General features: G+C 44.9%; 1 protein-coding gene across 1 annotated transcript in view; it reads right to left on the reverse strand.

Annotated features, from left to right (window-relative positions):
* kirrel1b (kirre like nephrin family adhesion molecule 1b) overlaps positions 1-8,618 on the reverse strand; it is an 87,604-nt gene extending 78,986 nt beyond the window's left edge. Inside the window, exon 1 of the mRNA XM_062515635.1 lies at positions 8,490-8,618. Coding sequence (XP_062371619.1) covers positions 8,490-8,535 — 46 coding nt within the window. The 5' untranslated portion in view covers positions 8,536-8,618. The remainder of the gene's footprint in view (positions 1-8,489) is intronic.
* Between the last annotated feature and the right edge of the window lie 6,382 nt (positions 8,619-15,000).

Raw genomic sequence — 15,000 nt, forward strand, 5'->3', positions numbered from 1 at the left:
TGGCCTTTTCTTTACCATAATTTACAAAAAAAATCCACCCTGTTATGTCAAGGTGAAAGCAGATTTCAACAAAGTGATATCAACTCATTAAAGCAACACTAAAGCACTTTTCTTCTGTGCACGCACGCTATTTGTTTATCCAGCAAATAACGATGTCCACAGAAAGGTAGAGTATGTTGCACGATTTTGAAAGTTTGATGTATTGCGCCATCAAAGCAAGTCAAATTTGTAGTGTCTTATGTCTCATTCCATCGAACTACAGATCCGCTACCCGATCTGGTAAAGTTACATAGTGTGTTTATAGCCAAGAGGGCCGCAAAGTGAATGCAGAAGTGCTGTTCACCCTGTTACGACTTGATGAACCACTGAATTGATTTTGGAAATACTATTTTATGGTATGAAAAACTCTTTAGTGTAATAATGCAAAATAAGCAATTGCGTACAGTAAATATTCATCCCCTTCACAACTAAAACATGGAGCTCAATCAGGCGTGCACATCTGGATGCTGCCGCTTTACTCCGTTTCTCTCGGCGAAACTGCTCAAGCTCTGTCAGGTCGGGATCGAGTGTGAACAGCCCTTTTCAAGGCAGGCAGGGATTGTCTAAGTCCCACGTGACGTCACGGGCCCAACAGATGAAAGAGACCGTGAAAAGACATCTATAGCGCAGCTAAACGGTTTTTGCACCTTGTAAACTTTGTCATCATCACCTCCGTTTTAAAAAACAAAATCACTAAACTTTAAAGGTACACTATGCGACGTTTTTCAGTTAATAAATTTGTTCCATACTGTTATATATGATTAAATGAGTCATTACCGGTCGAACAATGTTTTTTTCGGCCGCCCTAATGTAGTGGTAGAACCACGCTTGCAACTTCAGGAGCCCTCGGGCACGCACCCATGCTCTACTCCAGGAAGCGTCATGTGAAGTCTCATGAAAAGGCACGGCAGACTGACCAATTGAGTAGTTTTGTAAAATATACACGCTAAAGCTGTAGGGGAAGCTCTGCAGAGAAATATGCAAGCATAAAATGAGCGAAAACGAAAAGTGAAAGCGAAACCGGCGATGAAATCGCCAATCCTGCATAGTTTTCCTTTAACAGAGTAATTACTGTAGCTCTGCAGCCAGATGATACCCTGGAAATCCAGAGTTCTCGTGAGAGCACAATTGGAATTGTGTCCACAAGATACTCTAGCAATGTAGCCTGGCTAGCACCTACCACTTCTCAAATGAGACGTGGTCTGGCAACCAAACGTTCATTTTCTCATATTTGAAAATATGCCAAGATCCGTTCATTGGGCACCACGGATGTCTATCAAATGCGTCTGTGTGCATAGCTTAACATCGTCTTGCTTTCCCCCTGTTCTGTGATTGGTCCCCTATCTCAGGCAAAAATTAGGGCAGTACGGTAGTTTCCAGACTGCCTCAGTGTGAATGAAATTGCGCGCAAAGCAGTATGGGAACGCCCAGGCTACTGGCGATGAGCAATGATGCATGTTACTTTTGCCCCAGGCATCGGGGAAACCAACCAGTGGGCGAGCCAAACCGACGATGACAGCGCTACAACTTTCGTTTTTGGTCGTAGTGTTATTCAATTGCCTCGAAGTCCAGAATCAGTCAGAGTAAACATTGGTCATAGCAGTATCCAATTGCGTGCAGTGAGATCTTCAAATGCATGCTTGGTGCCGCGAAAAATAGGATTTGATTAGGTTGAGGCTACATGTCAGTAGTAAGATGATAATTTTCTTAAAATTGAGCACGCTGTGATTTAAAAAAAAGCACGCTGTAATTTGTCAGGCAATGAGCGCCTGAACGGCTGAACAGCATACTTCAATCATAAGTGTAGAATATTGAATGACATGACATTAGAAGGAATCAAGTGTTTAGTGATCATGAAATAATACAACACATGATCAGATGTCAACAAGCAGGAAGATAACGAAGAGTGTAACGGATGCCAGCTAGCTTAGCTGTGCGTATTTAGCTGGATTGTTAGTGTGTGTGTGTGTGTGTGTGTGTGTGTGTGTGTGTGTGTGTGTGTGTGTGTGTGTGTGTGTGTGTGTGTGTGTGTGTGTGTGTGTGTGTGTGCTGCTGGGCTTTTAGCTGGATTGTTAGCGCGCTCGACTGCCGATCCGAGGTGCTGCTGTTTGGCGGGTTCGAGTCCAGGCGTGTGCAGGGCTGGACTTAGGCTATGGAAGATTGGTCAAATCTGGCAAGTAGGAAAGTTTAAATTGTGACTCCGGTGAAAATTGACCCAAGGCTCTTTTTCGGCATGAAAACACACCAAATAATCCGTAGAGATTATTAGTACTTTCATTTAAAACGCATCAAATAATCCGTAGAGATTATTAGTATTTTCATTGATTGCGCACTACAGTGCTAGCACACTAGCCCAGAATCGCAAACAGTGGATTAGCTCTGGGCCGTGAGCCAAACACTTTCCAAAGATTTAGTAACCAGTAATGTGGTTCAAAACAGCACCAAACCTTGTCAGCTTGCTCAGCATCTACACATAAAACAAAGTACCAACAACGTAGCTATCGAAGCCGCGGTTCATTACAGAAGACTGTTAAGAACACTTACCAACTGTCCGCCTGCCAGCCCCTCTGGAAGAGAAGTCCCTACGGCCATTATGTCCAGTTAAATCTCCACTTTCCTTTGTAAATCCAGTTGGCGCCAGCCAGGAGCCAGGATACTGACTGACCAAGGAGCCAGGATACTGACTGACCAAGGACTGGACGCTCCACACGCAGGTGTCATTATATGGCTATACTACACACATTCACCATCAATTTTGCATTATATACTGTATTTTCAGTTCATTAAAGGGATATTCCGCCATTTTTGGAAATACGCTCATATACCACCTCCCCTCGAGCAAAACAATCGATATTTACCTTGTTCCCGTTCATCCAGCCATTCTGTGAGTCTGGTGATACAACGTTTAGCTTCAGCCTAGCATAGATCATTGAATCGGATTAGACCATTAGCTTCTCGCCTGCTAGCTTCATGTTTAAAAGTGACTAAGATTTCTGGTAATTTTCCCATTTAAAACGTGTCTCCTCTCAAGTTAGAAAGTGCAATAAGACCAACTGAAAATGAAACCTGGCGTTTTTCTAGGCTGATTTGACATGGAACTACACTCTCATCTGGCGTAACAATCAAGGCAACTTGCAAACGTACCATAGGCGCAGTGATATCGTATGCAGCATCTGAAAATAGTCCCCATAGACAGCAAGCAGTAGTAGTGCCAGTAGTTTGCAAGTTGCCTTGATTATTACGCCAGAGGAGAATGTAGTTCCATGTCAAATCAGCCTAGAAAAACGCCAGGTTTCATTTTCAGTTGGTCTTATTGCACTTTCTAACTTGAGAGGAGACACGTTTTAAATGGAAAAATTACCAGAAATCTTAGTCACTTTTAAACATGAAGCTAGCAGGCGAGAAGCTAATGGTCTAATCCGTTTCAATGATCTATGCTAGGCTGAAGCTAAACGTTGTATCGCCAGACTCACAGAATGGCTGGATGAACGGGAACAAGGTAAATATCGATTGTTTTGCTCGAGGGGAGGTGGAAAATGAGCGTATTTCCAAAAATGGCGGAATATCCCTTTAACATTGTTTTGTAGAATTTTACTTCACCTTTGCCATTACAGAGGAGATTTGTAAATAATTGTTAAAAAAAGGCAAAATCAAAATTGATTCCATTCATAAAAGCAGCAAAAGGGAAAATAACAAGGGGGTGAACACTTTTTATAGGCACCGTATAATGTGGCGTTGTGTTCATGTTTAAATGAATTGTTTGCCTGCCTCTCTCTCTCTCTCTCTCTCTCTCTCTCTCTCTCTCTCTCTCTCTCTGTGTGTGTGTGTGTGTGTGTAGGAGGGTGAGTATATGATAGAACTAATGAATGAAAAACAGAGTTGGCTGATGAAAAGAAAACAACTTGACTCATCCCTGCTCACTCTCATCCCCAACATACACACACACAGACAGACAGACACACACACAGACACACATACACACACACACACACACACACACACACACACACACACACACACACACAGACACACACACACACACACACACACACACACACTCCTTCTGTTCTTGCAGTTATTCCTCGTCTCCCTTCCTCCCTCTCTCTCTCCCTCTACAGTCATCCCTCTCTCTCTCGCTCTCCTCTCTCATCCCCAACACACACACACACTTGCTCTTTCTCTCTCTCTTTCTCTCACTCTCTCTCTCTCTCTCAGCCCCAACACACACACACTCTCTCATGTAGCCCTACCCCATCCCAACACACACACACACACACACCCTGCTAATAATAAACAACAGCAAGCAACACATTGCAATACAGTAACAGGAAAGGTTATGTGTACACCCCCCCCCCCCTCTCTCTCTCTCTCATTCACACACAGGCACGCACACACACACACACACACACACACACACACACACACACACACACACATATACATAGGTACAGTTTATGGTTATGGTTATATGGTTATGGTTATAGTTATTTAGCAGACGCCTTTGTCCAAAGCCACATACAAATAAATACAACAGATCAAATAGTCCAACCATGAGGTCAGGAGTTCAGGCATTGTGTCTTGGTGTCTCTGTCCCTCATGTTATGGTTGCCATGGAGAAGTCTGTCTCTGTCCCTCATGTTATGGTTGCTATGGAGAACTCTGTCTCTGTCCCTCATGTTATGGTTGCTATGGAAAAGTCCTCTCTGTTCCTTATGGTTGCTATGGAGAAGTCCTCTCTGTCCCTCATGTTATGGTTGCTATGGAGATGTCCTCTCTGTTCCTTATGGTTGCTATTGAGAACTCCGTCTCTGTTCCTCATGTTATGGTTGCTATGGAGAAGTCCGTCTCTGTCCCTCATGTTATGGTTGCTATGGAGAAGTCCGTCTCTTTCCCCATAAATCTCTTCAAGCCTCAGAGTACTCAACACAAGCGCTGTCACCTGAGTACTCAACACAAGCGCTGTAACCTGAGTACTCAACACAAGCACTGTAACCTGAGTACTCAACACAAGCACTGTAACCTGAGTACTCAACACAAGCGCTGTACTCAACACAAGTTCTGTAACCTGAGTACTCAACACAAGCGCTGTCACCTGAGTACTCAACACAAGCGCTGTAACCTGAGTACTCAACACAAGCACTGTACTCAACACAAGCGCTGTACTCAACACAAGCGCTGTAACCTGAGTACTCAACACAAGCGCTGTAACCTGAGTACTCAACACAAGCACTGTAACCTGAGTACTCAACACAAGCGCTGTACTCAACACAAGTTCTGTAACCTGAGTACTCAACACAAGCGCTGTAACCTGAGTACTCAACACAAGCGCTGTAACCTGAGTACTCAACACAAGCGCTGTACTCAACACAAGCGCTGTAACCTGAGTACTCAACACAAGCACTGTCACCTGGTCGGGTACTTTCAACAGCTACAGCAGCCAGGCAGCTACAGGGCATGAACACTAGGGGCTCACAGACATGTGTACACTGTACCTGCTCACAGACATGCCCCCCCAGTGTATCTGCTCACACATGCCCCCCCCCCCAGTGTATCTGCTCACACATGCCCCCACAGTGCAGCACTGTACCTGAGAAGCGGAGAACATCATCCGCCGTTCCTCATCTGGTCAAACTCTTGGCACAAAGTGCACCCTGTTGCACCTCACCGACCACAGATCTGCTGCCTTTTGGACCAGCCTTTCTCTATGGCAAGACTGTGGTAGCCTGTACTTGGTAAGGATCTGTCTCTATGGCAAGACTGTGGTAGCCTGTACTTGGTAAAGATCTGTCTCTATGGCAAGACTGTGGTAGCCTGTACTTGGTAAAGATCTGTCTCTATGGCAAGACTGTGGTAGCCTGTACTTGGTAAAGATCTGTCTCTATGGCAAGACTGTGGTGGCCTGTACTTACGTAAAGGAAAGATCTGTCTCTGCTTTGTACCTCTGACAGCAAAGAGAGGCTCTTCTGATTCATCATTCATAATTCATCTCTTTTGAGTGATAAGTCATATTCTCATTTGTTTTGATTTATCATTTAATTTACTTGAAAAAATTGCTGTTCTTAGATTGATGAGTTAGTGTGTGTGTGTGTGTGTGTATTAGTTAACTTGCTGGTAGAATAACTGACCCAGGGAACTTGTGAAGTCATGGCCTGGTTAACTGACTGACTGGCTGGTTAACTGACTGACTGGCTGGTTAACTGACTGAGTGCACTGGTTACTGTAACTGACTGGCTGGTTAACTGACTGAGTGCACTGGTTACTGTAACTGACTGGCTGGTTAACTGACTGAGTGCACTGGTTACTGTAACTGACTGGCTGGTTAACTGACTGGCTGGTTAACTGACTGGTTTCAGCATTGCCCATTGCATGTTCAGTCCATGTGCTTGTGTCCACACATGGGTCTGTTATAGCATGGCATCAGTGGGTTTGTGTCTACAGTACGTGCTTGGCTTTGGCAACACAACCCTCTTTTAAATGGTCATGCTAGTAAAGTATGCACTGTGTCTGTGTGTGTGTGTGCGTGCGTGCGTGCGTGCGTGCGTGCGTGCGTGCGTGCGTGTGTATGTGTGTGAAGGGAACAGTGTGTGAGCAGGGCTCTGAGTGTGTTGAACAAAGGGGAGAGTGTTAGGGAGAGCATGTTTGAAACAGAGCATGTTTGTGTGTGTGTGTGTGTGTGTGTGTGTGTGTATGTGTATGTGCTGCTCCCTGTGGATGTCCTGATTAGGGGTACGAATTTGCCTCCCCCTCAACTAAATGCACACACACACACACACACACACACACACACACACACACACACACACACACACACACACACACACACACACACACACACACACACACACACACACACACACACACACATTTCAATAAATGCATCTACACCTCTCTCACATTCACTCTCTTCTCTCTCTCTCTCTCTCTCTCTCTCTCTCTCTCTCTCTCTCACACACACACACACACACACACACACATAGCCTACCGTACACACGCACACACAGCCACACAAATTAGAAAATGTACAAAATAATAATAATAAAACAAAATATATATCGCCGTTGCTATAGAACGGCGGGGGGTTGTGTATGATGACTTGACACGTCACACAGTTGAGCTGATGTTAAAGAGTGAATCGGGCGGCAGCGTTCAGCGCGACACATCGAAGGAACACAAAGAGAAAAAAAAAAACGCGTCAGTCGCGCTATCATCAGTCGCGCTATCATCCCAACGCGACGCACGCTCAGCATTCCGCCGGCTCACCACGAGCTGTCGAGGCAATGTTCTCCACCGACACGCACACCGAGCACGACTGTGAGGGACAGCTTTCACGCGCTGTTACGGTCGCTCAGGTCTACGCCAGGTGCTGCCGAGGAGCCGCGAGCCACTCACGCTGCACGAGGTGGCCCTGGAATCTCCTCAGCAACACGAGTGGCCACCGAGAGACACGAGCAGCAACAGCGGCACCGGCGACGACATAATTGACGGACACCGCCGTCCGTAGCCCGCGGGCTTCACCCTCTCCCGCTCTTCGGGCACGTGAATAGAGCGAACAGAAGCGCGAGGTAATGGCTGGCGGCTGTCGTCGCTACCGGGTCATGACAACACACACCACTTCAGACATAACAACACACACACCCACCCACACACAACACTTCAGACAGTGCGGGGTTTATCTGGTGATCTGACACGTTAATTGTATCACCTCTCGCGCCGCCACTCCCGCCAATCCTTCCCGTGCTCGAGCCAACTCGACCTGCATACTGAGAGGTACAGGGCACGCGCCAGTCATCTATCTCTCTCTCTCTCTCTCTCTCTCTCTCTCTCTCTCTCTCTCTCTCTCTCTCTCTCTGTCTCTCTCTGTGTGAGGGGGGGGTCTAGGGAATTGTATGAATAATTGTGATCAATTCAAGGTAAAGGTCGTAGAAAATCCATCACTTAAAATGCTTTCTCTCCCCGTCTGCCTCAATCACACACACACACACACACACACACACACACACACACACACACACACACACACACACACACACACACACACAGACATACCATACACGATCATGTGTGAATGCTGTGAAGTAGTTGTGAATAGCTACATTGAGCTCTTTGATTGAAATCAAATGAAGCGCAGCCAGAGAGAAACCTCCGTCACACACACAACACTTTACTGAACAGCACAAGCCCTGTCTCAGAAGGTTGCAAACACTCACACACACACACACACACACACACACACGCACACGCACACGCACACGCACACGCACACGCACACACACACATCTGTCCAAATGTGCCCATAAAGAATGGTGGTTTTGAAGCAGGCAGTGTGTGAGATATACGGGGCATCTCATGACGGAAGATTGAGCGCGCTGACTGACAGGTCTGGTGGTCAGCTCGAGAGCGCGCATTTGCGTGCGTGCGTGTGTGTGTGTGTGTATGTGTGTGTATCTTACCTTTGTTTAGAGTGACGGCCAAAGTTAATATCCACAGCCACCGCATGGTTCACCCGCGCGCGATGGAATCCGTGCCCTCGGCGAGGAGCGCGAGCTCCACACGCATCTGAGACACCGGTTAGAGTTCACGAGCAGAAAGCTATCATTAATAATCCTGCCGATGTGTCGCGTCCTGTGCCCGCCGCGAGACTCTTTCAGACGTCCCTGGTTTGTCTCGTGAGATGCTCGGTAACTGATATCACCGCTGCACGCGCGCTCTGTGCCCCCGTCTCTCCCGTGTGTTGTTGGCGGCGCCCGCGCTCTCATTGACAATAAAAATTTCCCTCTCCCTCCCCTCTCTTTCTCTCTCTCTCTCTCTCTCTCTCTCTCTCTCTCTCTCTCTCTCTCTCTCCCACTCTCTTTCTCTCCCTCTCCCTCCCCTCTCTCTCTCTTTCTCTCTCTCCTTCCACCTCTCCCTCCCCTTTCTCTCTCTTTAAATCTCAGCGTGTCACTTGAGTGTGTTGGGTTGGAGCGCCACCCCTGGCGGCAGCTGGCGGTACTGCATGTTTAGGGTCGTGATCGTCTCTCCTCTCCGGCGCCAGCCCCCACTGTAGTGCACTCCTCCGGGGCCAGCAGGCAGAGTCCAGCGGGCTGGCAGGGCTGATCCACCAGGTAGAGATACAGTAAGGAGAGATCTCCCAACACACACACACACACACACACACACACACACAGAAAATAATCCAACAACGCCCTGCTGGCCATCTCTATCAGCTATAACGCACATATGTGATCTGTATATCTCTATCAGCTTCTATATAACGCCCATATGTGATCTGTATATCTCTATCAGCTATAACGCCCATATGTGATCTGTATATCTCTATCAGCTATAACGCCCATATGTGATCTGTATATCTCTATCAGCTTCTATATAACGCACATATGTGATCTGTATATCTCTATCAGCTATAACGCACATATGTGATCTGTATATCTCTATCAGCTATAACGCACATATGTGATCTGTATATCTCTATCAGCTATAACGCACATATGTGATCTGTATATCTCTATCAGCTTCTATATAACGCACATATGTGATCTGTATATCTCTATCAGCTATAACGCACATGTGATCTGTATATCTCTATCAGCTATAACGCCCATATGTGATCTGTATATCTCTATCAGCTTCTATATAACGCCCATATGTGATCTGTATATCTCTATCAGCTTCTATATAACGCCCATATGTGATCTGTATATCTCTATCAGCTTCTATATAACGCACATGTGATCTGTATATCTCTATCAGCTATAACGCACATGTGTGATCTGTATATCTCTATCAGCTATAACGCCCATATGTGATCTGTATATCTCTATCAGCTTCTATCAGCTATATAACGCACATATATTTGCATTGAGCTCAATGAGCATCAGCCAGGCTAATAGGCTAACTGGAAAAAAACACCATGCCAATCTCTAGCTATGGTGAAGGGTATGTGATGATGTGGGTACACCATGCCAATCTCTAGCTATGGTGAAGGGTATGTGATGATGTGGGTACACCATGCCAATCTCTAGCTATGGTGAAGGGTATGTGATGATGTGGGCTATTTTAATTCCAAAGGCCAAGGGAACTTTATCAGGATGCATACGGTAGTATCCTGGATCCATGAAATAGCTGGCCTTTAAAAATAGAAACATATAGGCCTACAATAAAAAGTCCTACTGCTCATATGGGAAATGAACATAGGGGTCAAATACTTATGCCCCTCCCCTGTATTTAAGGAAGAACATTTATTTATTTATGATACATTCTTCAATCACAAAGACAATTGGTGTCCTTAGCGGTTTGATTTTTACTAATTTTTCAATTAAGGCATTAAGATCAATTGTCAAACGATGATTTTATATTCCTTTTTAAAGTCAACTTTAGCATGGGTTCAAATACTTATTCTCCCCACTGTATATGATCTGTACAATACATACCTCTATCAGCTATAACGCATGTATATGATCTGTATACCTCTATCATATAATGCATGTATATGATCTGTACACCTCTAGCAGCTATGACGCATGTATATGATCTGTATACCTCTATCAGCTATAACGCATGTATATGATCTATACACCTCTATCAGCTATAACGCATGTATATGATCTATACACCTCTATCAGCTTTAACGCATGTATATGATCTATACACCTCTATCAGCTTTAACGCATGTATATGATCTATACACCTCTATCAGCTTTAACGCATGTATATGATCTATACACCTCTATCAGCTTTAACGCATGTATGTGATCTATACACCTCTATCATATAACGCATGATCTGTACACCTCTAGCAGCTTTAACGCATGTATATGATCTATACACCTCTATCAGCTTTAACGCATGTATATGATCTATACACCTCTATCAGCTTTAACGCATGTATATGATCTGTATACCTCTATCATATAACGCATGTACAGTATATGATCTGTACACCTCTAGCAGCTATAACGCATGTATGATCTGTACACCTCTATCAGCTTTAACGCACATATATGCACATATATAGGACTACAGGTATGAGGTTGACCACTTACACGTCTGGTGCAATCAAAATTCACAACTTTCAAAAACATAAGATATGGTGATTGATTTCAGGAGAAGTCCCCCTCCGCTGCAACCTGTCACTAACTTTTATTCAGAGTGTGGTGACTTTCGCTATCCAGTGCTTTCTGGAAAAACTTTCTGGACAGGGTGACTAAAATGGGCAGGAAAATAACTGGATCTGATATCAAATGCATCGCCTACCTCATAGAACAGTATACAGTATACTGTACCCTCAATCTGGCCCTGAGGATATTGGGTGATCTCACTCACTCACTTTTCTTAGAGTTCATTCATTTTTCATGAAAAGTTTCATTCATTCATTATGACCCGTATATACAGTACGTACTGTATCTATATCAGCTTTAACTTACATACATGACCAGCACATCTCTCTAATAATGCACACATTAGCATACATCAGTAGCGTCTACCATGCACCTGATCAGGCCTGATCTCTGCCTTCTTTGGTGACTTTTGGGAGCTATAGGCTAGTTGATCAGGCTAGCACCATCACTGGATTATAGGGTATATATTCTCTTATATATTCTCTCATGGGGCAGATAAGAAGGGTATATATTCTCTTATATATTCTCTCATGGGGCAGATAAGAAGGGTATATATTCTCTTATATATTCTCTCATGGGGCAGATAAGAAGGGTATATAGTCTCTAATATATTCTCTCATGGGGCAGATAAGAAGGGTATATAGTCTCTCATGGGGCAGATAAGAAGGGTATATAGTCTCTTATTCATCTCTGGGGGAGATGGCTAATAAGCTCATCTGCCAGAAGTAGGACAACAGGACTCAAAAATGAAATTCCAACCTGCCCCTGCCCTCCTCTTAGAGGCATGACTGATATTTACTACATTATCTTCAGTACATCCTCATAGGCCCCTGCCCCCCTCTTAGAGGCATGACTGATATTTACTACATTATCTTCAGTACATCCTCATAGGCCCCTGCCCCCCTCTTAGAGGCATGACTGATATTTACTACATTATCTTCAGTACATCCTCATAGGCTGGACTGTAACCCTCACAGATGCAGTGACTTAAAATAAATAAAGTGGTTATTTTACCCTAACACAATGGATACACACACAATTTCAAACTCATTTTAATGCCAGTCTGACTTGAAATATAGAGTACGGAATCTCTGACATCTCCAGTGTATTAGCACTGTTGTTGCCCAAGTGTGTACAACAATCCTCATTGGTTTAGAGGAAGTGAGTACGGCCTCTTCATTGGTTTAGAGAAAGTGAGTACGGCCTCCTCATTGGTTTAGAGGAAGTGAGTACGGCCCCCTCATTGGTTTAGAGGAAGTGTGTACGGCCTCCTCATTGGTTTAGAGGAAGTGTGTATCCCCTTAGTGCTTAAAGAGTATCCAGTACAATAGAGTGCGTAAGTGTGATGTCACTTTTCCTTAGCAACCAAAATTTCTGTTCTAAACAAACCAAATTCACAATGTGAAATCCTATGCCAGATTATTGTTTTACAGAAAAAGCCACATTTTTGCGAAAATTAATTTACGAGTTGACATCGGTTGACATTAGCTAACTTCATGTAATCATAGATTATGCCAGCTTGCCGTTACATTATAAACTTTTTTTTTTCATGCTAGCGTGAATGTTTCCTTTTAGTACACCAGAAGCTTACATAAACGCCTCGACATGGTAGTGATTTTTACCCCTAAAAATTAATTTATTTTCGTTTTGAAAGAAACAACACGGTGAGGCAATACGTATAATGCCACTTGCAGGTTGTTTGTTTAGAACAGGAAATCGCGTTACCGGGACAACATGACACTTTCACTTACACACTGCAGGTGTTACAGTACGTTAAATTCATAATATTACTGTACAGTAGCCTGAGACAGGGCCGAGAGCCCAGCGGATACACTGTAATGGGGATCTGTGTTGGGGCATGTACAGTACACTGCAATGGGGATCTGTGTTGGGGCATGTACAGTACACTGCAATGGGGATCTGTGTTGGGGCATGTACTGTACACTGCAATGGGGATCTGTGTTGGGGCATGTACTGTACACTGCAATGGGGATCTGTGTTGGGGCATGTACAGTACACTGCAATGGGGATCTGTGTTGGGGCATGTACAGTACGCAATGGGGATCTGTGTTGGGGCATGTACTGTACGCTGCAATGGGGATCTGTGTTGGGGCATGTACACTGCAATGGGGATCTGTGTTGGGGCATGTACAGTACACTGCAATGGGGATCTGTGTTGGGGCATGTACACTGCAATGGGGATCTGTGTTGGGGCATGTACGCTGCAATATAGATCTGTGTTGGGGCATGTACAGTACACTGCAATGGGGATCTGTGTTGGGGCATGTACAGTACGCAATGGGGATCTGTGTTGGGGCATGTACACTGCAATGGGGATCTGTGTTGGGGCATGTACACTGCAATATAGGTTTAGATTGTATAGATTGTGTTGGGGCATGAAGAGCTGTTTTTTGGTGATGCAATATCAGAAATGGCTGTGATTGGCTGTTTTTTGGTGATGCAATATCAGAAAGGGCTGGGATTGAACCAAATGTTGACATTGTGATATGCCCCCCCCTTCCCTCTGTTCACAACAAAGCACATTGGCATGGAGGTACCCCAAACGTCTGTTTATTAGTAGTTAACAAACACAAACTGGCATGAGGAACCGTCCACCCAAACCAAAGTGTTAATACTGTGGATGGGAGCATCGCAAGAGCAGAACCCAGTCACACCTCTCCTGCGTCCCACTCTGATGACATCATCGGCTGTGACATAAACCAAGCATACGTACGACAGCACTGAGTGATATGAATATTTATTCAAAAGGAAGACTTGTCATTCAAAAAAACCCAAAACAAACCATCAAACTGGGTGAACCAAAAGAGAGGAAAGTCTACTGAATAAGGGTCCACCTGCAGAATGACCCCAGCATCGCCCACCGCAGGCCTAGGGGCAACACACACACACACACACACACACACACACGCACGCACGCACGCACGCACACACACACACACACACACACACTCACATGCGCACTCACACACAAACACACTCACATGCGCACTCACACACAAACAATTGACTGTTTTTTATGTCTATGTGTGTGTGTGATTGAGAGATGGACAAGAATACTGGAGATGACTGTTAAAGGCAAAATCTATATACATGAAATTATATATAAAAAAAATTACAGCTGCATGTCAAATTAAACTCACAAATTGCTAACTAAGTGCTAGCGTTCAAGTACACAATACCTACATGTAACAAAAACAAAGAGAAAAAAAAAGGATAATTAAAAAAAAGAACATTGATGACCAAAATGAATACACACTCAGGAAAACACCCTTCTACAAACTTCAGAACAAAACACTCAACTGAAAACAAAACGGTTTCTTTCTCAGATTCTCACAGCAGGAGTAGCCCTGAAGAAACTACTAAGAACCTAACAGCGATTGAGAGAGCGAGGGGAGGGGAGGGGAGGGGAGGGGGGGTTGAGAGCGAGAGTTGCTCTTGTCTGCCATCTAGTGGCTGAGCTGTGAGAGGATGAACTGAAGAGACAGCGAGAGCAAGAACGACTGAGAGAGACAGAGAGAGAGAGAGAGAGAGAGATAGCTGCTCTTATCTCCCCTCTAGTGGCCCACAGCTGTAAGTGCGGGATGGAGACCACTTAGCTCCATATGCCTCTAGTGGCCCACAGCTGTAAGTGCAGGATGGAGACGACTTAGCTCCATATGCCTCTAGTGGCCCTTAGCTGTAAGTGCAGGATGGAGACCACTTAGCTCCATGCTTCAAGACGTTGGGGGAGTGTGCTCTCACCGCTCTAACGAACAGCTAGCAAGACCAGCCAGTCAGTCATGGTGTAGGCATGAGGCTGAATCACACACTCACTCACACACACACA

The sequence above is a fragment of the Sardina pilchardus genome, chromosome 2, assembly GCF_963854185.1.
Source record: "Sardina pilchardus chromosome 2, fSarPil1.1, whole genome shotgun sequence".
Classification (NCBI taxonomy): Eukaryota; Metazoa; Chordata; class Actinopteri; order Clupeiformes; family Clupeidae; genus Sardina; species Sardina pilchardus.